Source organism: Empidonax traillii, unplaced genomic scaffold, assembly GCF_003031625.1.
Source record: "Empidonax traillii isolate 1590-97213 ecotype Southwest subspecies unplaced genomic scaffold, ASM303162v1 scaffold819:size405531, whole genome shotgun sequence".
Classification (NCBI taxonomy): domain Eukaryota; kingdom Metazoa; phylum Chordata; class Aves; order Passeriformes; family Tyrannidae; genus Empidonax; species Empidonax traillii.
Window position 1 is genome coordinate 275,770 of NW_020956012.1, and position 26,026 is coordinate 301,795.

General features: G+C 45.5%; 1 protein-coding gene across 4 annotated transcripts in view; it reads right to left on the minus strand.

The window, feature by feature from the left end:
- UBR4 (ubiquitin protein ligase E3 component n-recognin 4) overlaps window positions 1–26,026 on the minus strand; it is a 78,406-nt gene that overhangs the window by 38,075 nt on the left and 14,305 nt on the right. For 2 of the 4 annotated variants that reach the window (XR_003573253.1, XM_027901899.1), the window contains exons 20-62: window positions 25,852–25,984; window positions 25,368–25,447; window positions 24,634–24,762; window positions 23,998–24,180; window positions 23,675–23,797; window positions 23,356–23,585; window positions 22,612–22,736; window positions 21,954–22,051; window positions 21,691–21,848; window positions 20,785–20,994; window positions 19,690–19,791; window positions 19,330–19,430; window positions 18,938–19,136; window positions 18,642–18,830; window positions 18,066–18,129; window positions 17,695–17,886; window positions 17,062–17,132; window positions 16,789–16,936; window positions 16,068–16,295; window positions 15,703–15,873; window positions 15,424–15,606; window positions 14,695–14,853; window positions 13,975–14,127; window positions 13,445–13,672; window positions 12,532–12,689; window positions 11,353–11,524; window positions 11,020–11,221; window positions 10,587–10,750; window positions 10,167–10,383; window positions 9,559–9,775; window positions 8,160–8,192; window positions 6,972–7,035; window positions 6,370–6,504; window positions 5,893–6,058; window positions 5,524–5,661; window positions 4,968–5,089; window positions 4,282–4,393; window positions 3,664–3,794; window positions 3,356–3,533; window positions 3,060–3,164; window positions 2,422–2,577; window positions 1,238–1,406; window positions 310–406 (exon numbers count right to left, since the gene is read on the minus strand). Coding sequence is in view for 3 of the 4 variants with exons in the window: in XM_027901899.1 (XP_027757700.1) it covers window positions 310–406; window positions 1,238–1,406; window positions 2,422–2,577; window positions 3,060–3,164; window positions 3,356–3,533; window positions 3,664–3,794; window positions 4,282–4,393; window positions 4,968–5,089; window positions 5,524–5,661; window positions 5,893–6,058; window positions 6,370–6,504; window positions 6,972–7,035; window positions 8,160–8,192; window positions 9,559–9,775; window positions 10,167–10,383; window positions 10,587–10,750; window positions 11,020–11,221; window positions 11,353–11,524; window positions 12,532–12,689; window positions 13,445–13,672; window positions 13,975–14,127; window positions 14,695–14,853; window positions 15,424–15,606; window positions 15,703–15,873; window positions 16,068–16,295; window positions 16,789–16,936; window positions 17,062–17,132; window positions 17,695–17,886; window positions 18,066–18,129; window positions 18,642–18,830; window positions 18,938–19,136; window positions 19,330–19,430; window positions 19,690–19,791; window positions 20,785–20,994; window positions 21,691–21,848; window positions 21,954–22,051; window positions 22,612–22,736; window positions 23,356–23,585; window positions 23,675–23,797; window positions 23,998–24,180; window positions 24,634–24,762; window positions 25,368–25,447; window positions 25,852–25,984 (6,393 nt within the window). In the remaining variant the exon portion in view is untranslated. The remainder of the gene's footprint in view (window positions 1–309; window positions 407–1,237; window positions 1,407–2,421; window positions 2,578–3,059; window positions 3,165–3,355; window positions 3,534–3,663; window positions 3,795–4,281; window positions 4,394–4,967; window positions 5,090–5,523; window positions 5,662–5,892; window positions 6,059–6,369; window positions 6,505–6,971; window positions 7,036–8,159; window positions 8,193–9,558; window positions 9,776–10,166; window positions 10,384–10,586; window positions 10,751–11,019; window positions 11,222–11,352; window positions 11,525–12,531; window positions 12,690–13,444; window positions 13,673–13,974; window positions 14,128–14,694; window positions 14,854–15,423; window positions 15,607–15,702; window positions 15,874–16,067; window positions 16,296–16,788; window positions 16,937–17,061; window positions 17,133–17,694; window positions 17,887–18,065; window positions 18,130–18,641; window positions 18,831–18,937; window positions 19,137–19,329; window positions 19,431–19,689; window positions 19,792–20,784; window positions 20,995–21,690; window positions 21,849–21,953; window positions 22,052–22,611; window positions 22,737–23,355; window positions 23,586–23,674; window positions 23,798–23,997; window positions 24,181–24,633; window positions 24,763–25,367; window positions 25,448–25,851; window positions 25,985–26,026) is intronic. The other 2 variants (XM_027901900.1, XM_027901901.1) reach the window with 2 other exon arrangements.

The following is a 26,026-nucleotide window of genomic DNA, read 5'->3' on the forward strand; positions in this document are numbered from 1 at the left end:
ATTTTAACTTGACTAATCTATATTCTTTCCTACATTCTGTCTAACACATCACACCCTAATTTGAACATTCAGTATAAACCCAAAAGATCTTTCCATTTGAGCCCTCAGGGCCATGAGCCAGCTGTAAAGTCCTACTGAGAAAGGGTACAGTAAAAATCCATGGGTGAGGAATGCTCTGCAACACTTTAAAGACACACACTGTGACTGGGCAGGAAAGAGGAAGGGAAAAGCACGTGCAAATAGAAACCTGAAGTATTAGTAGTGATTAACCGTTTGATTGAGGCTGAACTCCTGACTCTCCTCACTCACCTGCATGTAAGGGATGGCTCGGACCCCTCCAACGTTCCTCAGCTGAGGTAAATTCTGCAGCAGCCTCTCCAGCAACATCAGTCGGACCATGTGCAGCCTGGGAAGTCAGAGCCAGCAATCAGACACATCCCAAAACATATCAGACCCAGCAGAATCTACAACAGAATTTGCCACAGAAATCTCAAGGGCATCAAATCCTCCAGATGTAGAGCATCTGACAATGGATGTAGTTATGCGCTTCAGAGCTACACTGCCCAGCCTGGCCACCTGCAGAATCCAACTGCCTGGAAGCAGATCCTGCAAATCAGCCCCACACTACTCTGTACACGTGACTGAGCATCTGCTCCCATAGAATGAAAAACTGCAGATGTTTCCCAATTGCTCAGGACACTTGCACATGCTGTTTTCCTAACAGTGAATTTCACAAGCTCACAAGATTTTAGTGATTCCTCTGTTAACTAGACTCATGCAGTTATTTTCATCACTTCACAGAGGCAGCAGTTTTGTGGGACACATGCTGGGTGTGTGCACCACGTTACGTGGTGACTGCACAGAGGGTGGTTGGCACTGAACAGGCTCCCCAGGGCAGTGTCACAGCCCCAAGGCTGCCAGAGCTCAAGGAGTGTTTGGACAACGCTCTCAGGGACAGGGTGGGATTTTGGGGGTGTCCCGTGTGGGGCCAGGAGCTGGACTGGATGGTCTTTGTCATTCCCTTCCAGCTCAGAATCTTCTAGCTCAGGATATTCCACTTTATGGACTCTATGATTTTGCGACAACAGTTTGCTCTAGTCTGTGTTTCTGACTTTCCATTTTCATTATCCAGCACAACTGGAGCCCACCATGAATTCCAGCACCTGTAGCCCACTCCTCTCCAGTGTAAGCACAGAGCAGACGTGTTATTCCAGAAGAGGAAAGCAAAGCCCCTTGCCTGTTGCTGGTGTGGACGTCCCCCTCAGCCTCCCCTTCCCCTTCAGAGCCCTCTCCCTCCTGCTGGCCCGTGGTGGTGCTGATGGCGCCTGTGCTCGAGCTGACACTGCCTGGCCCCGCCGGGTGGCCCTCAGCAGTCGTGTCCCCATAGGCACTGCTCCGGCCAGACACTGGGAAAAACAGAGAGAAACAGGGAAACAATGTCAGAGTGACTGAACATGCACCTGGCCTGCTTCACAGCAACCAGCACCGCTGAACTGCAAACAGGACTCAAGGCTCTGAGGAGGTGAGGGATCTTCAGTTCTCTTCATAAAGCTACAAGAGAGTCAAATCTCCAGATACAACTTCCCACTCCTGCCATCCTTTCATTTGCCATCCTCATCTTTGTGGCCCAAACTGAACTGGTCCCACAGCAGTAATTTAAAGGAAGTCAGACAAGGTGTGGATGGGCAGTGCAGACAATTACTTTAATAGAAGTCTGTGATTATTTTACCCAGCTGTCAGTCCCTTGATAAAAAGAGAGAAATTATTCCTATCCCATCCAGAGTTAACCAGCAGCATAGTGAATTCTCTCAGGCTTGCTGTAGGCTACTGCATTCTGAGAAGAGAAGGCTTCAGGGCGACTCATAGCAGCCTTCAGTATCTTAAGGGGCTTACAAAAAGGAAGAAGAGGGACTTTTTATACCGGGAGATAGTGACAGGACAAGGGGCAATGGTTTTAAACTCAGAGACGGCAGGGTTAGATTAGAAATTAGGAAGAAATTCTTTACTCAGAGGATGGTGAGTGAAGAATTAGTACAGGATGACCAGAGAAGCTGTGGCTGTCCCATCCCTGGAAGCGTCCAAAGTTGGACTGGGCTTCGGAGCAACCTGGGATAGTGGAAGGTGTCCCTACCCATGGCAGGGGGTGGGACGAGATGAGCTTTAAGGTCCTTTTCAGCCCAAACCATTCCATGATTCTATAGGCCAGCAAAATCTCCTGCTGATTCCACACTTCTACAGAGTCACAAAAAGTGAGGAAATACTTGGCCCGTATGGCACTTGGGCAGGAACCATCAAATGATGGACGGCAGCAGCTACTCGGAACGGAGATCTCTTCTCTGCCAGGGATTACACACACCCTCTCCCTGTGGCAGCCCTGTGAGAGCAGAGCAGAGCAGAGCTGGTGCAGCAGGAACCACTCACCGCTGTGCTCCCCAGCCACTGAGTCCACGGCACTGCCACCGCTCTCCGAGCCCACGCTGCCCCCGTGCTCCGCCGGCGACGTCCGCAGCGTCGAGCCATCCGTGGCAGCTGTGCTGCCCTCGTCATCGGATGCTGGAGCTAAGAGAATAAAGAGAGCTGTTACAAGTAAAAACACTGCCTGGAGAGAACTTCAAAAGACACACAAGCTATGAAAGGAAAGACACGAATGTTTGGCTTTGTTTTTTGTGTTGATTTTCAACTATGAATGAAAAGGGAACTTCGGAGTGTACATTTAAGCCTGCTAAGAGCAGTGGAGGGGAGGTATCCTGAGAGGAAACCTTCTCCTCAAATACATAGGCATGCAAGTTATTTGATGAACAATGTCTGGTTGTTTATAAATGCAAAGGAAATAGAGCACATGGTTTGTTTTGGCTGCTTTATTTTAAGATGAGGAAATCACTTCCTCAAAAGTCTACACTGAGAGTCCATCAAAGCAGGAAAAGGTCATAAATACAGTCAAAAATACAAGAAGCCAACAGTAGCAAGTGGCTCTTCAAAACCATATTTACAAACCAATTAAAAGGCAGTTTTTTAGGTCAAAATCTGAAAGAGGTCGATTCCTGGCAGTGAACAGTTACCTGATGCTGTTGTATCTGAGAGTGTCCCGGCATCGAGAGAAGAGGAACTGGGGGCTTGGCCAGACAGTCCCAAGCTCTGCAGTCCAAGGGCACTGCTGCTGCTCCCTGCAAGCACAGAACAAGTTATGAGCATCTTTCTTTTATGGAATTATGTTAACTCTGGCATTTTCTGTACATTTCATAGTTCTGCTGTCTTTGGCTCATTGGGGGAAACACCAAGAGCTTTGCTTTCTTTCCTTCCCAGTTTCCCCATATTCCATTTGTCTTTTCACCTGCCAAAGGCACTCATATCTTACCTTGCTGATCCTGCTGCAGGCTCAGGGCAATAGCCAATTCCACCATCGTCTCATCATCTGCATCTGGAGGGATATCCAGCATAGGAGGGAATCCCTCTGCTCCAGCCAGCAGAGCCTCCAGTGGAGAAGGGTTCCCATTATTCACGTTCTCAGAAGTCTCCAGAACCATGGATTCAGACTATGGAGAGGAAACACAGTAAGAGCTTTCCCAAACCAGTTATGGAGCATTACAAACTGATCCATCAGAACTGAATTAAATTCAAGTCCTAGCACACCTAAAAGGCTCCAAAGAGAAGCTCTGGACTCACCACCATCTCAAAGTCCCCGTGGTCAACTTCGCTCTGCTCCTGGCTCTCCTGTCGGATGTGCTCACCATTTGCTATCCCAGAACTCTGCAGCTTGTCTTCTGCGTCATCATCATCATCATCATCCTTATCTCCTGAGTCACAGAGGATTCATTAACAAATGCACAATTCCTCTCATCAGCCCAAACAATTAATGCTGGGGAAAAAACTAAGCTACCCCCAAAAACCAAGAGATTCCATGACACCTACAATTTCCTTCAATATTATTAAACATCTCTTGGATGGAGCTCTGATACCCTAATTTTGGTCTGCACACATCTCTGATTTATAAGAACTTGAAAACATGCACAGAATTATTAAGTCTGGATTACTACCCCCGACATAAAATAATTTCCCTATCACTGGAAGGGGAATACCTCAGAGAAATCTCCTCTTCGCATCTCAGAATATCAAAGAAGAGGTGACAGTTTATTAAATAAAATGTTAAAAAAGACATTTAGGGGACAAGACAAAGCAAAAGAAAGGAGAAAGATTGATTTTAGTCCCAATTTATAATTAGACTACTTTATTTTCTTGTCTCTTCTGGCACATGAAGCAGGCAGGGGAATGCATCTGCCGTACCCATGGGAGTGTTGCTGCGAGGGGAGGATGGCAAGGTGACGTGTCTGCGCTTGTTCCGTGGTCTCAGCACTCTGATCAGAGCTTGTTTGCAAGAGAAGCTCACTGCTGGATCCTAGAGGGTTAACAGTTGATCATTAAACTCCTTCACATTATTTGAAAAGATGGCTAAAACACTTGTGCCCCTCTGTTGGTCATGATTCATATAGGACACAAGTCACTGCCTCAACTCCCTGTTTCCCCCAAGAGCCATAAAGCAACACTTACAATTCCACATGCAGCACATGACAAACATTACTGGAACACAAGGAGAGAGAAATTCCTCCTTCATTCACTTCTGGCTGTGTGTTTAGGGCTGAATAGCTCTATTTTGTACCTGTACTATGTATTCTCATTCTACCCATATTTAATTTTATGTAATTACAGAATCACAGAAACACTGAGGTTGAAAAAGCCCTCTAAAATCAAGTCCAACCATGAACTTTACACTGCAATCCCCCTAAACCACATTCCCATGTGCCACATTACACATCTTTTAAATCCCTCCAGGAATGGCGACTCCTCCACTCCCTTGGGCAGCCTGTGCAAGGGCTGGACAGCCCTTTCCATGAAGAAATTGTTTCTAATATCCCATCTAACCCTCCCCTGGTGCAGTTACAGGCTGAGGCACAGCAGAGCAAGAGACACACCGGGCAAAGTAACATCTGCATGTAGATCTTGGATGCTGTATGGATACAATCCAGCTCACACGTGCAGTATCCATGGATAATATCCACCAAAGCATTGACTGTGGCTTCAACATGAGTGAGACCTGAGGAGGAATAAAAGTAGGACTGAAATCAGCTCTCTATTTCAGCACAGAGACACTGCAGAAGGAGCTTTTGTTTGTAGACTTCATGGCACAATGTGTGTTCACACCACAAATATATTGATTTTCAATCCAGCCTGAGCCAGCCTTGTCTGTCTACTGTAATATTGTGAAATCTATGAACCACCACCAGTGAACATCTTCTAACATAACCCATGAAGTCAAATGTGGATAAATCAATCAGTCCTTTTTTACTGGCACAACACAAGTACTCCAGAACAAAAGTTTTGGGGCAGAATTTTCAGCTGTACATCAGAAAGCACTCAGTGTATCATTAGCATGTAAAGCCTCCTTTGGAACAAGGCATCTTCTCTGTTTACCAACTTAAAATAGGATCCTTCAAAAGCTTGACAATAGCAAAGGGAGAGTTAGCACACCTGGCAGGCAGGCGGGGGCCAGGAAAGCGTTTTTGGGTTTTGATGCATGGAGCTTCCAGAAGTGGTTCACCAGCTGGGTAATAAACGTGCAGCCCTCTCCTTCCACGTGTTTCTGGACCTCTTGCCCTTCTTCACTCTCTGTACAGATTAAAAAACACCTGTCAGATATGCACAGGGGAAAGCTTTAACGAGGGTATCACCAAGTCTATTTGAAATGGCTTTTGTTAGAGGCTCTGATGTCCTCGTTACGAGGACTATCACACACTGAAGAAATGTGTCAAATACAGTCCCTGCCACACCAAACCCAAAGCCCTCCGACAGCTTCAATTATCACAACAGTAAGTTAAAGAAAATGATGGACTTATCCACCTGTTTCCAGCTTTGATTCAGTGTAGTGGACCAGATTGTTGGGTCTCATAATAGCAATGGATCGAGCAGTGATCACCAGCCTCTGGAATACTTCAGGATCAAGGTCCTTTCCTTCTTTAGTTGAGGAAGTCAAATACTGAATGGCTTTGCTTAGCAGTGCTTGATCCTGTAAAGTGAAAGATAACACAGGCAAAGAAAAACAACTGACACAACAAAGCAGCTGAAGTACAAGCACAGGACAGATTCTGGGGAAATTCGGCACTGGCTACTTTAACTCTGGTCATCTAAGGACAGTTAATACTAGGAAGTCATAGAGTTTTGGTGAAACACAAAAGCCAGGTGGGCAGACAGCAGGAGCTAAAGGGAAATTAGCCAGCAGGTTTATACTGCATGGTGAAAGGGCTTTCCGGGGCCGCAGTGCACCTCAAGCACAAACTGGCAAGTGAGAGGAGCCCCAAAATCCTTGTACCCCCTTACCTTGTGGTTATGGTAGGCTGAGCGACTGGTGTGCAGGCTGGCCAAGAGGCTCTTGGTTTGCTGCTGCACACTGGAAGGAGCTGGCATGGACAGCAGCATCGTAGCCAGTTCCTGAGCTGCAATCTTATTCTTCTCCTAAGAACAGACAAAACCCATTATTCAGTATATTTATCATGAAGGTGATGTATGAGTCTGATTCCCCAGTGTACCTGCAGCTCCCTCCCCTCCTTGCCAGTTTCTGCCTTCCTTCATTACCCTTTTGATAGCTTCCCTTAATTTACTGTTTGAAATCTCACAGACATTTCACATGTCGACATAAGAAAAGTCTTTTCGAGATTTACGGGCTTTCTACCCTGCTGTTTTTGTAAACGAGGTCACTCTACAGCACAAAAAGCCCAGCAGCGATAAATGCAAATACCAATTGTCATTCTAAACTAGTTTCAAATGCTTTTGGCTAAGTCAACTTTCAGATCAGTGCTCTGAGCAAAAGGGATGCAGCTCTGCTCCATATCAGGCCCTCGGGGCTGCAGGAGGTAAGTGCTGAGCTCGCCCCTCCTCCCCCAGCTCACAAAGCTCAAGAATGTATTCAGAAAGTTACTTGCCTTCTCGTTGACTGGTCCTACAGCAAAGCAGCTTTCCAGCGCTTCTAAAGAACTCACTACTAGCCTGAAGGGAGAAAGGAAAGCAGGCTTGAGTACAGCAACCCTTCCCTCTCCTTAGCACTTCGCTTTATGCGGGCTACAGTCATGAGTAGCTCAGAGACAGCTAACGAATGCCAAGTACAAAATCAAAGCATGATAAAACCTGCCACAGGCACCATGCATATCATTTCATTGTGTTACAGACCAGAGTTAAACCTGGCTCACGCTCACAGACAAACTTAGGACTGCTTTAATAATCCACAGCTGAAAGACAGGGGCTTTTTTCTCCCAAAGAGGATAAAACATTTCCTTACGCAGCCTGCAGCAGGGATAACTTGGATTGTCTTGACAGTCCCAATTCACCATGGCCCACAGACGTACAGATGACTGCAGATCAAGGCTGGCTATGACACATGGGAAAAAGCGGAACCGACTTTGCTAAGGGAGCAAGATTCTACTCGCTTGCTGTTTTCACACAGGTTGCTCTTTCCAATTTGGAGTTTCAGCACAAAATATTCCGCAGGAAAATAAATTTGGAGCACTGGGTTTGACCCAAGTGAGAGGTGCTGAGGTTCAAAGTTTGGACAGAAGGAGTGCAGGCTGGTAAAACACTTGCCCCAAGGGAAAAGCTGATTTACAACTGGCAGCAAAGTGCTGAATGTCCCTGCAGCAGCACTCATGCCTCCAGGTACAACTACCTGAAATGCCATCTGACACACCAGAAGGAGCAGGAAGATACAGGAAAAAGGAGGGAAGAGAGAGCATTAAGAGGAGAAATAACACTGTAGGATTGGGTATGAGGTAGAGGGAACAACTGTCTGGTCTGGTGGTGATAAATAACACCCCCCTACCCACAGCCACCCTCTGGAAAGCTCTCAGGGAATGTAAGTGGGATAAGAAGGCGCAAGGAAGGAACAAAGCAGAGAGAGGAGTCTGTCAAACAAGCAACAGTTATGCTGTGTACAGCAAAAATCTGCAAACCACCTGATCTTTACATTGGCTAAACCATCTGCCATGCAATGACCAGAATGTAAAGAAGCAAATGTCACTTAGAAACCAAAAAGAAAGCCCCAGTCACCGAAAGCCACACCACGTGTTCTGTGTCTCTGACACACACGCACTCGTGCAGAGAAAAGGATGGATACTAACCGGTCCAGGGTGGTTAGGGACTCAGTGTCAGAACTTTGGGGGAGCAAAGAAAAAGGAAAAAAAAAAAAGTGTAAAGCTCACAGAAAAACTCCCTAGAACACATTCTAAGCAAAAGGCAAATTAAATGGGGGGATCAGGAAGCCAGGAGAGCGCTCTGCACACTCAGTCTAAGCACAGCTCTCTACCTGGGCAGCACACACTGGGCTAAAGCCAAACAAACAGAGGAGATTCAGGGCACCTGCACAGAGAAGCCAAGCACCACTTAAAGCACCACCCAAGCTTGAATTTAAATACAGACACCAAACTTCTGACAGAACAGCTGCCTCCTGCCTGCCATTAGCTGTGCCCACTCACGAGGCCCTTTAGAAGGTAACCATGCTGCATTCTCTGACACCAAATATTAAGAGTATTTTTTTTGGATCTGAATCTTTAGACTATAATCCCCACTGCTCTGGAAAACACATGTCTGTGTTGAGAGGGACATCTTGTGGGGATGTCACAGCAGAGAATGAAAGGAAAGGGAAAATAACCACAGGAAAAAACTCCGTGAACTATTAGCCAAAATATTAAAGGATGGCTGAACAAGTCCTTCAGCTGGAGCTAACTGTCACTTCAAGCCCTGACCCTTTACCTGAGAACTTCAGTCAGACAAAATTCACCACCATTTCCTCACAGTTGAGCAGCACACCCACTAAAATGCTCAGTTTGCAGCAGTGTTAGTCCCTCCTTGATCCATTTCCCTCCTGTCCTTGCTGCTTGCCAGGTTTTCTACAACTCTTATGCATGGACTGTACAAGCCCAGAGACAGAACACAGGGGGGATATAAAACAGAACACAGGTTTTATTTCTTGTACTAAATATACGTCCTGGTTGTCCTTGGGGTTTGGTTCTCAGTAGGGATATTGAGGAGAAAAAACCCAGCACTTTCTCCAGCACAACAGCTCAGCCTGAGACACGTGGGCCACAAGATAAGTTGGTGGGAACCACAAGCCTAAAGCAGGGTCACACACAAAGCCCTCCTCAAAACTGAGCTGAACTTCAGAGGCCTCACTTTGGTGAGCTCTAGAGAATGAAAAGGGCCAGCTTGAAGTGAAAGAATGTACCAAGGCAGCAGAAATCTCTTTTAGGTCCCCAAGGCTGCTGAAACAAATGAACTTGGCAACACAAAGCAGGCACACAGATCTATGCATCTACTCCACCAGAGAAATCAAGAGTGAGCACAAACCCCCCTTACAAGAGAATCATTGGCTATTCAGTTGTTGCTTTGTAAGGGAGTGAGAACAATTTTACTAATTCCCTTCAGTTCTCCCAGTTAAGAAAAGCACACAAGTGCACCTAAGTCCCCTCCACAGCAACCACCCATTTTCAGGGAGAAATAAAGGAAAGACTCTGGAAATACCTCTCCAGGACAGTCCCACTGGAAGCAGCAGGGGCAGCTGACTCTGTGTCTCCAGTGCTATTCCCTTGATTCAGGTTTGGGGGACAAACATTGCTCACTGAAGCAGATGGGAAGTCCTCAGGGGGCTCATCAGGCCATCCAAACTGCTCTTTGGTTTTGCCATAAATTTTTATGGAATCCATCATGGTGACTCCAGCAGGATCCACAGAAGCCCCAACTGCAACGATGAGAGAAATTTCTTAAAAACTAGTAGAACCGTTGCTTCTGAATACAAACAAGCCTCACTCATAATGTCAGGACAGCGATTACACTGTGTCATTAATGCACAGCCACTCACAGTGTCAGCTCCTTTCCAAGGCCATTTTCCTCCTCCTCTTTTGCCTCAAAACCAAATTATCGAGCTGAGCTACTGAACGTTCATTCATTGCAGCAAGAAACTGGGCCATAAGTAAAGTTTTTAAATGTTCAGGGTTCACCCCTCAAACTGTTTTTGTAGTCAAGTCAAACAGATTGTGGAAACTCCCTACTGTGGGGTGCAGCAGGACAGCTTCAACCCGCCCCAAAAAAGCCATCAGTGAAGTCAAACCAAACAATTAACAAAGACTTACTGAAGATGGTGAGTTTTTTGTCAGCCTGCAAGGCTTCCTCTCGGGTGAAGGGGAAGTCAAACCAGCGGGCCCTGGTCATGTTGAGCTGCATGGTGCGGCCGAAGATCTCCAGGTAGGAGGGAGCTCGTTCTATGGCCTGGGTGCCGATCTGGATCCGCATGCCCGTCATCACCATCGTGCTATTATTGTTTGTCACTTCAATGGTGAAACCCCCAGGCTGCAGAAGACAAATCACAGCTCAAAAATTCACTCTTAAGCCAAGAATCTAATTTTGTACAGAACTGTCTCCACTCTTTCCTAATTACAGGATCTGTACAGGTTCATTTGAACAAAGCAGACTCCTAAGACACAGCACGCTGTTAATATGAGCAATAATGTTACCCAAGAAGCCCTAAAGCATCCCCAAATCACCCCATTTACCTTTGTGTTGGCCACATACATGCCCGTGGAATTGAGGCGGTGCTTTATCTGCTGAGCATTGTACACCTGCAGCAGGTCATTGCCTCCAAACTCCACATCTGTGAGCTGCTGGTTGTGTTCAAAGAAGTCAATGGGGAAGTTTACTTGGCTGGATGTGCGAGTTGCTGGAAGGGAAAAGAGATGGGCTTGATGAAATACATTCTAAAGTGGCAGAGATGTGGTAACAGAGCCACAGAAGGAACCTGCCTCCTTCGCAGGTGTCTGTACATATTTTTATGTATATTTACAGAAACATTTCACCCAGACTTAGCCAGTCTTTAGCCCTCAGGTTAACTGGTAATGGTCAGAAGTGAATGTTTTAAGCATCTGGATGATGCTGATCAATCTTTGCACCTCCATTTGTTACACAAGACTTGTGTGAGGAGCCCCTTACTGATGGCAGCCGCCTTGCGCTTGCGGACGGGCTTCATGATGCTGATGACGCTGCTGGGCTGCAGCGAGGGCTGGAGCCAGTACGAGGTGTTCTCCACGTTGGCCATGTAGATCCTCAGGCTGCCATCCTCACACAGCAGGATCATGGTGGTCCTCTGCTGCTCGTTGCAGGCTGTGTGACGGATGGCCACCATGTCCTGGATCTGCAAGGCAAGGCAAGGCAAGGACTTGGCAACTGCCGCTTGAAGAAAAACTCTTTGCATTAGAGATCTGGTTGATGGAACAACAAGAAAATGTACTTTAAGAGCCAAAACCACAGGGAATTCTGACTAACCTTTGCTTTGGCTGGCAAGGTTTTAATCTCCTGGATGAGGAAGGTGTCTGGTTTCACCATCACCACCAGCGGGACACCTGTGGTTTGCTGAACACAACACACCAAGCCAGGATGGTTCATCACCTCCGACCACTGACACAGGGCTGGCGAGGTCTTACTCCCACCATTAGAACTGTAAGAGATGAAGGGTACAGTGACATTAATTTAACAAGCAACACAAGTGAAAACACACAAAATACAGCATTCAAACCAGTTAAAGCTCTATCCTCAGCAGGAATTCAAGCATTACAATTCACAGCCCTGATCCCTACCTTGCAAACTTGAGGAAAAACACTTGGCAACATTTTATGCCCAAAACCAAGGAGGTAATTTAAAAATGGCTTTCAGCAATGTTTTTATCTGAACAGATGAACAGTTATGCATTACAACACACCCAGCAGCACTAAGCAAAGGCCAAACCAGAAGAATCTGTGTGACTGCTCACTGGAAAAAATAAAAATAGAGCTGCAAAAAGACTCAGCCAAACTTGACTGGGGCTGAGGAGCTCTTGGAATGACCCTCCTACAGAGCCTGCTCGTGACAGTGGCTTTGTGTCAGGCTAGTACCAAGTCTGTGGCCTAAGTGCCCAGCTCTGCTTATCAGAAAACATGATAGAGCAGCTTTTTTCTTGCCACATTCATAGCAAAAGAGATTGGTTTCCCTCAAGGGAGTCTGAAAATAAGCCTTAATATGCACAGTGCACAAGGTCCACAGCAGTACTGGTGGCAAAAGGAAACAAAGGCTTCCTGCTCTGCAGCCTCGGTGAGGGGGGTAATCCCATTGGTTCCAGTGGCTGCACCAGGAGCAGCTCCACACTGTGCAGCACAGCGGCTCTGCAGACACCTTCCTGCTGGGAAATCCTAGTGGGGAGACAAAATGCAGACAAGCCCCACTGCTGAAAGAATGAGTTCTGGTTTCAAACCATCCTGTAACTAGAATATTCCAAGTTGGAAGGGACCCAAAAGGATCATCCAAGTCCATTAGGGCAGAAGCACCATGAAAAGTGGCAGAAAATCATCAGTCAAAAAGAGGATCTTCAGCACAAGCTTTGGCCATTCAGAGCTGGGATGCTGATGAATGATATTTACTAATAATAAACCAAAATAAACACTTGAGAGGAGTCTTCTGCATGAGCCTCACCTCTTGATGTTTATTGGGAATAGCCTCTGCACTTCCAGGCTGGCCCTGCTGATGGTGGCTGCGAAGGATTTGCCTTGACAGTAACTGAAGAACAACATCTGCAGCACGTGGGAGTAATACACTGACACCCCCCCTCCTGCCACTTGGCCATTGCTGTCCTGTGGGATCAAGAGAAATGACACCATTTAACATAAACTCACATAAAACACTCTGTCAGGTTTTTAAATTTATGATGGAATTACTCCCAAGGCCTCCCCTCCTGCCCACCAGTGAGAGAACACAGCCCTAAACGACAATGTTGTAAACTGAACTGCTGGGTGAACTCATCCACCAGACACTTCAAAGGTTTTGGAAAAGGATGCTGAGGCTGCACACCCATAGGCTGTAGGTAACACCCTCAGCTGGGAGCCTCACGTGGAGCACTCCCCTTGTTCCCAGCTCATAAAAGACCTTCCTGAGGGCTGTCTTCTCATTTCTTCCATTGTTTTGAAACAGGCTGGGGTAAAAACACTGGATAGATTTTACAAGTCACCCCCCAGACCAGAAACAAAGGCTCACTGCAGCTCTGCAGCCCCAGCAGTGGTGATTTATCCATTCTGCTCCTGCACCTTTGGAGTGCCTTGCTCTGAGAACAGCACTGCTCTGCAGCCACCTCCCTGCTGAGAAATCCTGCTGGGCACGACTGCAGAGCCAGCCATGGCAAACACGCTCCATTTTCTAGATGAAAGGATCAAGGGGTTTAATTTTCACCCCCACCCCCTTTCACTGCAAGGATATTTCTCTCTTCAGAGGAATGAACAAGCTCCTTGATCTAGATAAGGGGGCTTAAAAGAAGGGAAAAAAAAAAAAAAAAGGGAACTTCTGCCTTCAAATACAAGATGCAAAAAAACAGAGGGAGGGAAGTCTCCAGCACCTTCAGGTCCTCGTGGTTGACTTCCAGCACATTGGTGACATAGAATGGCCCGTGCTGGGCACTGCTGGCCTCCTCCATCAGCTGGGTGTAGATGTACCCAGCTGAGGACATGATCACTATGATGTTCTTCCCCTCCTCGTTGAAAAGGAAAGTGACATCCCTGATTTTGGAACTTGGTAGGAGGAAGTAGAAAGTTGGACTTAAGGCGTCTACAGAGAGATCATAAATCTGGGGGAAGAACGAAGAAAATAATTACTATGACACAGAAGAATTAGGCAATAATCAACTACCACAATACAAAACAGGACAAGAGCAGAGACAAGGGAATCCTTTTAGATGTTATAGTTAATTGTTCTACTGTTTGGGTTCTTTAGTTTTGCTTTTTCTTGCAACAACAGTAGCCAAATTTATATTTCCAATTTCTTTCTAACTAAGAATATTATAACTTTCTTCCACATACAACTCCACAAGGATCCAGGCTCTGATGTATGACAGTAGATACATCATCAATTGCTTATGAGCAGACATACCTTCACAAAGTCTGCAGTCACAATGGCAAGCTCTGTTTGAGATCCTGGCAGCCACACAGCTTTGATGATGAAATTCCCAGTGGCTAGTTGGGGATGAAGTACCAAATGATCAGAGACTGATCCAGAGCTGCTGAAGGTTAATACATGGCAGTCCTGGAGTAATGAAGAAAATTGGTCAAATATTAGAACTAAGCATTTTATAAACATCTGAAGCCAAGAATGGAGTTAGAAGTCAGCATTTCTCTTAGTGCCAGTAATGATTCAGAGAGAGAGAATCTAAATTACTGCATTAAACTACATGAACGTTTATAAAGAAAACACAAACCCAAAACCACTGAGTGCAGCTGTTTCTTAGTTAAATAGGAAATCTGTGGATTCTGCACTAGGAGAGCTGAATCTAAATTTGGGAGAATATAAAAAAGAGGAGTCCTTGCCAAAGAACACTAGCTGTTACAGACTAGTTTTAGCACCCTAAGTCTGACGTGACTAAACCTTGGCTCTTGTCTTAAGTAAAACTGGTCTAAATACAATCATTTATTATATTATTTATACAGCTCCTGCTTCTTCTACTTCATCTGTTGAGCAGGAAAGTGATTCAGGAGCTAAATTAGTGACAGAACTTTGGAGCCAGCCCTGTGCCAGCTCCTCAGAGGAAAGAAACACAGCTGGCTTTGAGCTGACATTTCCAGCTGCCTGGTAAAGGGTTTGGGAGGCACTTACTTTCAGTCCACACACGGCCAGATAGTCCTCCTTGCAGGGATTCCCCGTGAGGCTCAGGACAGTGAAGGGGACGGGGGCGGATGCCAGGCGGGTGAGGGTCAGTTTTCTTTTGCTGGAGTCAGCTTGTTTCAGCAGTGCTGAGAGCTGAAGGACTGTGATCTGCACCACAAAATGAACTGTTATCCAGTTATAACTGAGGGGAAGAAGGCACTTCAATTCCAGCTCTGTGAATGTGTCCCCACACTTACAGAATCAGAATCACAGAATCATCAAGGCTGGAAGAGATCTTCAAAATCATCAGGTCCAACTGCCACCCAGCAGCACCCCGATCACCACATCGCCAAGTGCCATATCCAGACACCTCCTGAACATTTCCAGAGACAGTGACTCCACCACCTCCCTGGGAACTTATTCCAATGCCTGACCACTGTTGCAGTGATTTTTTTTTTCTAGTATCCAATCTTTCCTCTCATCTTTTCACTTAAGACAGGAAAGATGAACCTCCACCTCACTCCAACCTCCTTCCAGGTAGTTGTAGTGAGTTTTCTCACTGTTTCTGCTGCAAGAACTCTTTTCCCTGAAGAGTTTTTCCTAAGAGAGGCTTCCCTCAGCTATGCAGTACTACATTGAAGATCCAGCTCTCCGGACAGGCAGACCAAATCCCATCCTGCCTGCTGTTCAGCGCTGTTCCCTTTTCCCTCAGAATGCAGCTTTCCCTGCAGAGCTCACCTTGCCCTTCTCGTGGCTCACGGCCAGGTGCTGGCGCCGGCCGTGCGGGGAGGACAGCACGCACATGGCCACGCGGCGCAGCACGTGCGCGCTGATCAGCTGCCGGATCGTCTGGCCCTGGTCCCCGCTGTAGTTCATGCGCACGTTCTCAAAAGCACCTTCCTGAGAGCCCAGAGTTGGCACCTGAGTCAGCGGAAGCATCCAAAGGAAATCACTTGGAATTGCCCTATAAAGTGACCCCCTCCTTCCCCCATAATCTAATCACTCCGTTAGTCTCACCATCAGCTGGTCTGTCATTTCTACTGACTTGTCCAAAGTATGGAGCTCATTGAGAGCTTGCTGGGCACGGCTGCTGCTCCCCATGGCTGAAGCTTGCTGGAAGTTGATTTGGATGGCATCCATCAGGAAATTCAGCATCTCTAGCACCAAAGGTGCAAAGGAGAAGTTGGCCTACAAGATGAAGATAAATGAGGAACAAGATGCTCCTATGGGAGCCTTCATAAGAGCTACACATCAACCGCTTTTTAAAGCCTGACACCCTTTTTATGACCCCCCTTATAAAAATCAAACAACTTGGCTGATAACCAACACATTCTGCCCAAGATCCTCACCACAAATGATCTTTGTTTAACAGCTAATCATACCTGGGACTGCAGCTCCTCTCGACAGCCCTCGACGTTCCTGCACAGGCTGCTCTTCTTGGGTTTTTCTTCATCAGGGCCCTTCCCCTCGCTGATGGTGACCTTGGCTTTCTCAGCAGGGGAGGTGCTGGCGTGGCGAATGACACTCTCAGGCACCCTGGGCTCACTCTGGAAGGCGGATTCTTTCATGGTAGAGCTCATCCCACTGCTGGGAGTTCTCTTCACCAGAGCCTGGGAATGACATAGGAATGCTAAGAGCCCACACCAGACTTAGTTTGACCACTAATGAAATGAACAGAGATTGTAAAAGCAGCAAGATTAATGGAATTTTAAAGAAATAGAGTGCAAATCTCTTAGACTGCAATTCTAAAGAAATAACAAAACAGCATCCTACATGTCATTCTCAAGTATTAAAAAACCTCCATAATTAAGATATAGTTATTTTGTTTGCTGCTAGTGGAAAACACGGGAAAAGGTGTTGATTGCTGTGTAGCAAATTCTGTAAAGGCAGATGGAATCCCAGGAGTCACTGGGACAGAGATTTGCCAATGCTCTTATTCAGTGCAAAAACATTTATGTCCAGGCAAGCTGTAAATTCTGAAGGTTCATTATAAAACAAAGACCTTCAAGTGTTATTACTCTTACACACTCATACCCTGACATAACTTACTACAGAACAGAAAACTGCAAGACTTTAAAAGCTGAGGACATGAAAACACTTTACCAGGCAGCTGCCATCTTCCTTGGCTCCACAATCACAGAAGAACGATCCATATTTGGCGTAAGAAATCTCATGATCCTTGTGACAAACTTTAGCACAGACTGTGCAAACACCAACCCCATCAACCATCTTGCAAGTGTGACAGTGGTACCTGCCCAAAATAAGCCAGGTGAGTTATCAAAGACAGTGCCTTGAGGCTCACAAATCACATTGATTTCCTTCTCAGTGCCCAGGAATATCAGGCTGAAATTCTGAACACAAATTTCAGATCCTTACCAATGTTGATTCATGAATTCCTTCTGTGTGATGGTGAAGGTACAGAGTTTATTACAGAGAGAATCCTCATCCTATAGGGAAGAAAATTGTTTCAAAAAGATATTGCAACTGCAGCTACAGTAAAGTACATGGTACAGAATAAATTCCTCAGACACCAAATGTGCATTTTAAGAACTGCAACACTGAGCTAAGAGAAGACATGAAAGAGAGGGTGACATGTTAAAATAACATGAAAGGGTTAACAAGAAAAAGAAACAGTAACAAAAATGTTGGTACAATAAATTTAAGCAATGCATTATAACAGCTTTTCTTCCCTAGCCAACAGCACTTCAAAGTCTTATCTAAGCCGCTTGTTGACATATATATATATATAATTGACAAATAAACCAGTAGGAAGAAACCCATCTCACTCCATTTCTTCCTTTTTCTATTAAAAAATAAAAATTTAACTTTAGTTGAAATCACAAAGTCAACAGATCTAGGCATAAATTACAGATATTCTCTTCCAGACCTGACAAGTAGGTCACATGAGGAACAAACAACAAAATCTTAATTCATAACCTGAGTAATTCTGATTTGGAAGCAAAATAAACCCTCATCTCCTTTGCAGCACTAAATGTGAGCGTCGCCTACCGAATCCTCAGCCTGGGAATCCTCCTCCTCCACTGCCAACTCCTCCACCCAGTCAGAGTCCACCTCGATGGCTCGTTCCTCCCCATCCACGGACAGGTGACTGGGCCCTTGGCCACTGCTCTGGCTCAGGGCGTTCGTGACATCGGCCAGGTAGGAGACGATGTGGCAGGTGCACTCCAGGATAGTCATGTGCTAGAAAGCACAAAACAACAGGCACGACTCACATCCCATAATAGCTGCTACAGGGCAAGAAAACTGAATGGTGCCTCTGACCAAACTGCTTTAACTCCCACTATGAACCCAAAACAGGACAGGTGAACAGCTCCTGCCTGGGATTTATTCCTGCAAGTTAAACAATGACCATGTCTTACCTTCCCTTGCATGACATTGGCATTCATTTTTTCTACCACGTTCTTTTGAGACAGATATTTCTTGCTGTAACACAAAACAGTGGAAATTATTATAGAATCACAGAATCCCAGAGTGGTTTGGGGTGGAAGGAACCTTAAAGCTCATCTCATTCACCCCCTGCCATGGGTGGGGACACCTTCCACTATCCCAGGTTTTTCCAAGCCCCACCAACCTGGCCTTGGACACCTCCAGGAGTGGGAGTCCACAACCTCTCATTACAGGTAACAGTTGTTGGGAAGTATAAACTCAGCCCTGACCAACAGCTCCAAGCATTCAATTTGCTTTAGGTTAACAACAGGGAATGTATAAATGCAGTAATTAAACCATCCAGAGTGGAAAAGAAAGACACGTGGTTGTTCTTCATGGGAGGGGATATAGATCAGAGAGTTTATATTCCAAACAACAAACAATAACCTAAAAAATAACTGAGTACCACCAAACATGAACTTTTGCCCCCATATGATCAGTAAAAAAAATTAACAAAATCAGTCCAAGTGAGGCAAGCGAACAAAGAACAGTATCCAGCCTGCTCTTACCATCTGCTCAGCCAATCCACAGCAGCACCATGAAGCTGGAGGTGTCCTGCACCTTGTCCTGCACTGGCCAAAGTTGCCATCACAACCATCAGTTCAGGAAAGCCTGTGCCATCACCATTGGCCAACATCTCTGTTGCCATCGGTATCAGAGTACTCAGCAGAACAGTGCACACACCTTCTCCCACTTGGCTGAGCAAAAAGAAGAGACTTTCAGACAGGTACAATAACGACACCACCAGCACTCCCACCCCTAGAGGAGGAAGGAGATGACCAGCACACAAAAGGCTGTGCTTTACCTGTTTTCCCGAACGATGTAAGTTGTCAGGAGCTGCAGGAGCTGCCTGTTCTCCTGCACAATGTCCAGTTGGTCTGAGTCCTTGGGTGGGGACATGGTCATCCTGGTCAGCCAGGCCTGGAGCCGGACAGGCTCCACACAGGCCAGTTGAGCCAAAGAGCCGCAGAGGCGCAGCAGGCTGGGGTTGGGGCTCTTCTCAGCTGGGGGGGGAAGTTACTGTGAGTGACAGATCTACAGTGAATGTGTGTGAAAATGGCTTTCATCACAAGTGAAGTTTGAGGGACCCCACTCCCTCCCACAGCTTTTCTTTCAAGCATCTTCATGTCTCAGCCTAATATAAGAACAATATAAAGTGGACAAATGCAGGACAGGAGAGATCCAACCAACACTTACTCAGCTGGAAGAGCTTGGTGAAGAACTTCAGCACTCTGTTACAGAATTTGGCTGAGAGGTTCTCATTGGCCGTCGCCATCATGATCTGCACCAGTTCTCCACTATAGAGAGGGGGGAAATAAATCAGCTTTGTAAAAGATGACCTTCATTTCCCTCTGCCCTCAGGTTTCAGACTGGCCCCCTCCCGCCCCCCGAGTTTGTCCCCACTCTCCTGCACTGCCCTAAGGAGACCCTGTCTCCACACAGCCCATATTGTCCTGCACAATGGCATTAACACCACTTCAGTGTCTACAGTGACAAACAAACAGAAAAGGGAGGAGAAATAGAGCTCTTGGGCTATGACTCTGACTGTGGCTTCACCTTTCTGAAAAGAATTCCTCCATGGCTTTTCGGGCCTGGCTGCTCTCCAGCTGCTTCTCCAGATGCTGCAAACATTCCTCCAAGATGGACTCATCCAGACCACTAAGGATTTAAAAGAGGAATATGTAAGGATCAAACACAGGAGAGTCAAATAAGAATATAAAGGAGCCATTTCAACAATTACAACAGCTCTTGAGAGTCAAGAAGTGATCTATTTTGCTAATACAATCCCCAAAACTTTCCACCAATTGAAAACAGCTCTTCTTCATGAGACAGGAGAAAAACAGCTGATAAACAACCACACAGAAACACCAACAAACCCAACAAATGCTCAGCAAAAAAAGTGTCACATGATGCTGTAAGGCAAGTTACGGTCAGAAAATGAGAATAATCCAGACCTTCTAGACACCTCAAATTCCTGTAAACAGCTGCTGTTTTGACACTTTAGGCCTGTTTTAGTGTTACTTCTCCCCATTCTCCCCTGAGCATGTCCTCACTCCCAAATACTCTGCAAGTAAAATCCCATTACATTTATACTCTGTACCAGGTCTCCCACTGACCTCCCATCCAGAGAGGATCAGAGTTAAAAAAGATGCAACATCACCACGTGTAAAGGTTTTATGTTTCAGATGGCTACAATCAACATCTGCACAGGAAGCCCATTCCCTCTGTACACACAGGAGGGGTGGGAAGCCCAGCTCTGGGTAGTTAGCTGTGATAAAGCAGGGATCAGCCATTCTTAGACACAGCAAGAACAAAGGAATATAAAGTGAGTTAGGCTGGCACCTTCACTTTTGATTTTGTGCTTGTATTTAGAGAATTTTCTATCTGTTTAAATAAAAAACCATTCAGATATACACATGCTTCATTCAGAGTTAAAGGAGATGATGAAAATCCACCCTGCCTCAACGGTTCCTGGTAACATGAATATAATCTTGTATTTTTAGTCTACAAGTATAAAAGTCTTCAACAGATAAGAATAAACTGATTTTCTGCCTTTCTGCTGTGCTCAGCACCAGCACTGCTGTTTAAATCTGCTGTAGCAGATTTTGTACCCAGCTCTGGGGGAGGAGAAGGACAAGCCCAGCCTGTTACCTGTTTGGATCAGAGTGATTGGCCAGGATATTGTAGCATCCTGTGATCAACTTCTCATAAACACGTGCCAGGAATTCATCTGACTCTGCAGGGCCCAGGATCCTCTCCAGAGAGTTGCTGCTGATTTCTGCCACACTCTCTGTGCTGCTCTCCAGAAGGAGGGGCAGTAGGGAATGAATTACCTGGGGTGGGTTCAGATCATCTGACCAGCTTGAAAAGAAAAGCAAACCAGTTAATTCTCTGCATGATCTATTGGAGAACATCCTTAATGGAAATAAGAAGTCTCACAAGTGAGGCACAAATCTGGATGGAAATCAGTGATAAAGCTTTTTTTAGAAAGCTGGGATAAATATACTGACACAGCTTCAGAAAAACAGTCCTCATTTAGAAAACTCTACACGCTACTTTTGCATATACACAGTTACAACATTTTCCTAGACGGACTGCACTCTCACACAGTGTGGCTTTCGGGTTTGTCTGTAGTGTCAACAACTACTTCTTGATTTCAGAGTATTTTAGACTAAGTCCCTAGAAAAAGGAATGCATTTCATTCTTACTTTATGCTTTAAAAATATCACAAAAATGAATTACAACAAAGAACAAATCAGTTAATTAGATCCATATTGTCTCAATTTAGATTCCAGTTTCTTCAAGTCCATATTTGACAAAAAAAGAAATAAGGGTTTCTGTGAGGGAGTTGGACTTTTTTGAAGAGATCAGATGAAGACAGAAAGACTGCCTTTATTCATGAAGAATTTAGAAGTGCAAACTGAAATGTTTAGTTCAAACTACAGCACCAGGTCAGTGAGTTGCACCCTCAGATCCTGATGAAGTTCAGCCATTGAGGACAGCAGACAGACCCACAGTGTATGTAACAAATAATGTAACAGAGAAACCATCACTTACACAATGAGATCCCCAGTGAGCCTGACCAGGGACAGCAGGGTGTGCTTCAGGGAAGCTGCCAGGGGCAGGGTTTGGCTGCAGAGGGTGCCCAGGTGGGCAGCCTGCACAGCACTGATGTAGCTTTCCGCAGGGATGGTGTCATTGGCAAAGGCATTGCGCTGGGGAGGGACACACACACATCAGAACACTCACCTCCAACACAGGGACACCCTGCCCACCTGGAGTTAAGGGCACCCCAGATCAATCCTCCAGGCTGCACTTACCCATGAGCCAATGTTTGGAAACTCGTTGGTGTGAATGTTGTTCCAAGACTCACACAGAGCCTGCACAGCTGAAGGCAAGTTCTGAACAAGTGCTGGCCCTGCAGGTAACACAGAATCATCAGGCATTGAGTTTTCAAGGGTCCTGCTGAAACTCAGAATGCTTTTACAATACTTTTTAAATCAGATCATTATTTAAGGCACAACTGTAGCCAAACTGAGCTGTAATTCCACTGAGGGCTAGTTTCAAGCTTTTCTACAAGTCAAAATTATCCCTATATTTGAAAGAGCTTCTCTGTTTCTTTCACTTTATTAAAACAACAGAAAACAGGGCAAAAGTACCAATTCACAGCAGTCTTCAACATAGCAACATTTCATAATTCCCCTTATTATTCCATGCCACCAGATCCAGTTTGGTTATGAAAGCATTTCAACAATCCAGACAAGCCCACAAGACAGTTACTCTCCCAAGCTTTGCCCAGCTTTTTCAGTTTTTAGGATACCAAAAGGAGACTTCCCAGTGTGCTGCTGACAGGATAACTCCCTCATTTGAAGAGTGGTGAACCCATGAGCCAGCACAGAGCTTTGAAATGGAACGCTGGCAGCGTTGCAGAAAGCTTCCCATTTACAGACAGGGCACAGTGAGCTCCAGCACCCTCACCTAGAGTGTTGGACTTGCAGCGGCTGGACCCGATGGCCAGGACAGCAGCATAACCCTGGAGTTTCTCCTCAGAGGGTTTGCTGTCCGTGGAGCCCTCCTCAGCCAGGCTCCGGAGCAGGTAAGATCTGCGTTCAGGAGGGAAAGGATTTACTTCAGGATTTCTGCATTTCTGAACTAAGTCTGTCAATACAGTGACAGATAAACAGCAAACTTTTGAAGCTCCGTACTTCATCTTGTACCACTAAGGGAGCTGTGGGCTTTTATCCCCTCTAAGCTACTTATGAGGAGAAGTGCCCATTCCAAAGAAAAGGCTGATTTACTTTTGCTTTCTTCTACACAGGTTTCTAACGAGACTTTAGAAGACTTCAGACTCTTAATGGAAAAATTAACCCCCTCTCTTTCTTGATGGTCTGACAGCCTCAGTACTATTCCAGAGAAATAACCTTAAGTAGCGCTATCCTACAGAGTGGTTTTATCTTTTGAGCAAAAGCTGGTTTTGCAAATTTGCAAGGAAGCCTTGGAAGATCAGACAAGGTGGTTACTTAGAAACAACAATTTCCATACATGGCTTGAAAAGCTACTTTTTATTCTTCTTTTAAAACAATGGACATTCTAGAGGACATAAAGCAATTACACTGGACTATTAAAAAACTGAGGCACCTCTAAGAAAACACCACACAAAATGCAAAGAAAGCAAACTGCACCGCAGGGAATTGTTTCTCCTGGAGATCCCAAGGACTGTACCTGGTAAACGTAGCATAGGTGTCAATGAGCTGCAGAGTAGCAGGAAGGAGGTTCTTGGTTATCTCTGAGGATTTGTGGGGATCAGTTTCTGCAGCTAACTTGGAAAAGTGCTCATCTAGAGAAACCTGAATCTTGGAAATTGCAGCATCAAGGGTGTAAATGGATTGTAAACTGGGAACTTCGTGCAGCTGGAGAATAGTTGTGCAGTCGACAGCACAGAAAGAAGATATCTGAAAATACAACAGGAAGCAACAGTAAGTGCAAATCATTCCACAGAAACAGGAGCTCCACATGCATGGATGCATTCCCACCATCTCACCTGTCGAGCAAAGTACTCCTCTGCTATTTCCACATCGTACTTCACTGAGATGCACTTGCTGGAGGTCAGTTCGATGAGAGGAGCAGCATGTTCAGCTTTCATGCCCTGCCTGACAAGATGATCCTAGAGATGCCAAAAAACAGACCCATCACACTTACACAGTGCTCTGTAGTTAACTACCCTGCCAATCACCAGGCTGGAACACTTCGGAAAATACAGGCACAACTTTCCATTTCTCCCCATCACGCCCACAGAACAAACCCTATGGAAGAGACAGACATTCTTACTATCAACATCTCAAACTACCCCAATCAAGACTGCACCTTGATCCACGTGACGTAAGAAGGGATTTGCAGGCGGGAAGACCAGCGCAGCGTGTGCAGGAGGTCACAGTCACTCATCTCAGGCGTGTTCATGGCCAAGTGGTGCATGTAGCTTTTAGAGGGAGGCAAAATCCCCAGAATCCGCCACAGGATCAAGAAGTAGTACTGAAGGGCACAGGCTTCCTAGAGAGAGGAACAGTTGGACAAATTAGTAAAGAAAGATCACAGTTTTGATCATTATAGCTACTGAAATATCTCATCAGGGACTCCAGGCTTCTGCAGATGTGCCAAAGCAGATGAACACATTCTGGACTGAGTTTCTGTCATATTACACAACAAAATACGCAACAGAGGAGTGAGAAAAGAAAAAGGGAAAATTATACCATTTTCTCCTGCTTAATCATGTTCTAGCCAGACCTACCGGAATCATTAGGGACTTACAGCAAGTCTAAAACATACTATGAATTACAAACTCGAGAGATGTGCAGCCACCATAAACACTACAGCTGGCTGTGGGATTTGCAAGTTCCCCGTTACTCCAACCACTGCCCAAACCACTTCGGTTAAATACTTTGCTTAAAAATTCTAATTTTGAAAACCTGTTATTCCCCAACACAGGCAGCAAGACAGTCTTACCAGTGCTGTGACAGTTTTGTTCTCCCTCCTCCTGAGTGTATCAAACTGAGACCCAGCTGCAAGCAACGAGGTCAGGGCTGCGTAAAGCTCATCGTACTTCGTAGCCCTGGAGAAAAGGACCTCACAAACCTGCAGGAGGTGATAAGTCAGGATCCATGCTTTGCAAAGAATATATACAGCCAAGCTCTTACTCTTTTAAGTATTCAGAACACCCACAGTCCAAATGTAAGCAAAATAAACCTTCAGGAAGTGAGTTCTGTTGGTATTTCTCTCCTCAGTGGGATAATCAATGAACTGGTGATAAGGGAGCCTGCATGGCAGCAAGCCCACAACCCTGATGGCAACAGATGTAGAGAGGAAACACAACCCAGGAAGAACATGGAGCAAAGTGAGGAGAAACAATCCTAATGCCACGTCTTCCTCTCAGGTGTTTCAGTAACACTGAAAAGCAAGTGTGGATAGGGCAGGCCCCTCTGTCCCAGCACTCAATCCCAAGCATCCTGAATATCCACATCTTCACAGACTTTGCATGCTGAATTCCCTGACATGCAATTAGGTGTAAAAGGGAATTCCATATTATTTTATCCAGCCCCTCTTCCTTTCTCCACTTAGTGAAAAATTTCTGGTCTCTCTGTTTAATCAAGTCTTTCCTTCTTGTCTGTTTTCCCTGGTACTTGTCAAATCCACATGGGCTTGTGGAGACTGACAGGAAGGTCTCTAAACACTGTCCATACCATGCTGTCCAGACGGTTCAGATCATCCTCAGAAGCTTCCAGAGACAGGATGCAGTAGAACCTGGGCTGTGGAACTGAGTCTGGAATGTAAGAACAGAAAATAACCTTCCAAGCGACAGTTCAATTAGGCAGCATTGTGTTATACTCTCTCCCCCATCCCTAACCTTTCACATTAAATACTACTACCAAATGCTAAGCCAGCTTCATGACACATTTTAAGTGCTCCAAGCTCGGGTACACACAGTCAAAGTTTTCCTGCTCCTACAATCCTGGTACAATAAATACAAATATATTTTTAATTACTTGTAGTATACTCCTAGATGTCAGTAATTTTGTTTAATAAAACTTTTCCTGTGTTATTACATGCATTTTTATCTATTGTAACTATGTCCATTAAAAGCAGGAAAAGTTGCACAGGAAGAGTTCACACTTAATTTTAAAAGGGAATCCCAGAATAAAAGGTTCCTTTCATTTTCTTTCTTACCTGAAGAACAGTGTTTGGTCCAGTTTTCTTCCACTTCTTTAAAGCCATGATAAAGCGGGACAGACGTTCGTCTGCCACCGTCCTGGGATCCACTCCCCCAGCCAATGGGTGGAGTCAGCAAATTGTACTGTACCTAAGTTACAAAATGAACAAACAGAAAACCACCCATGGCATC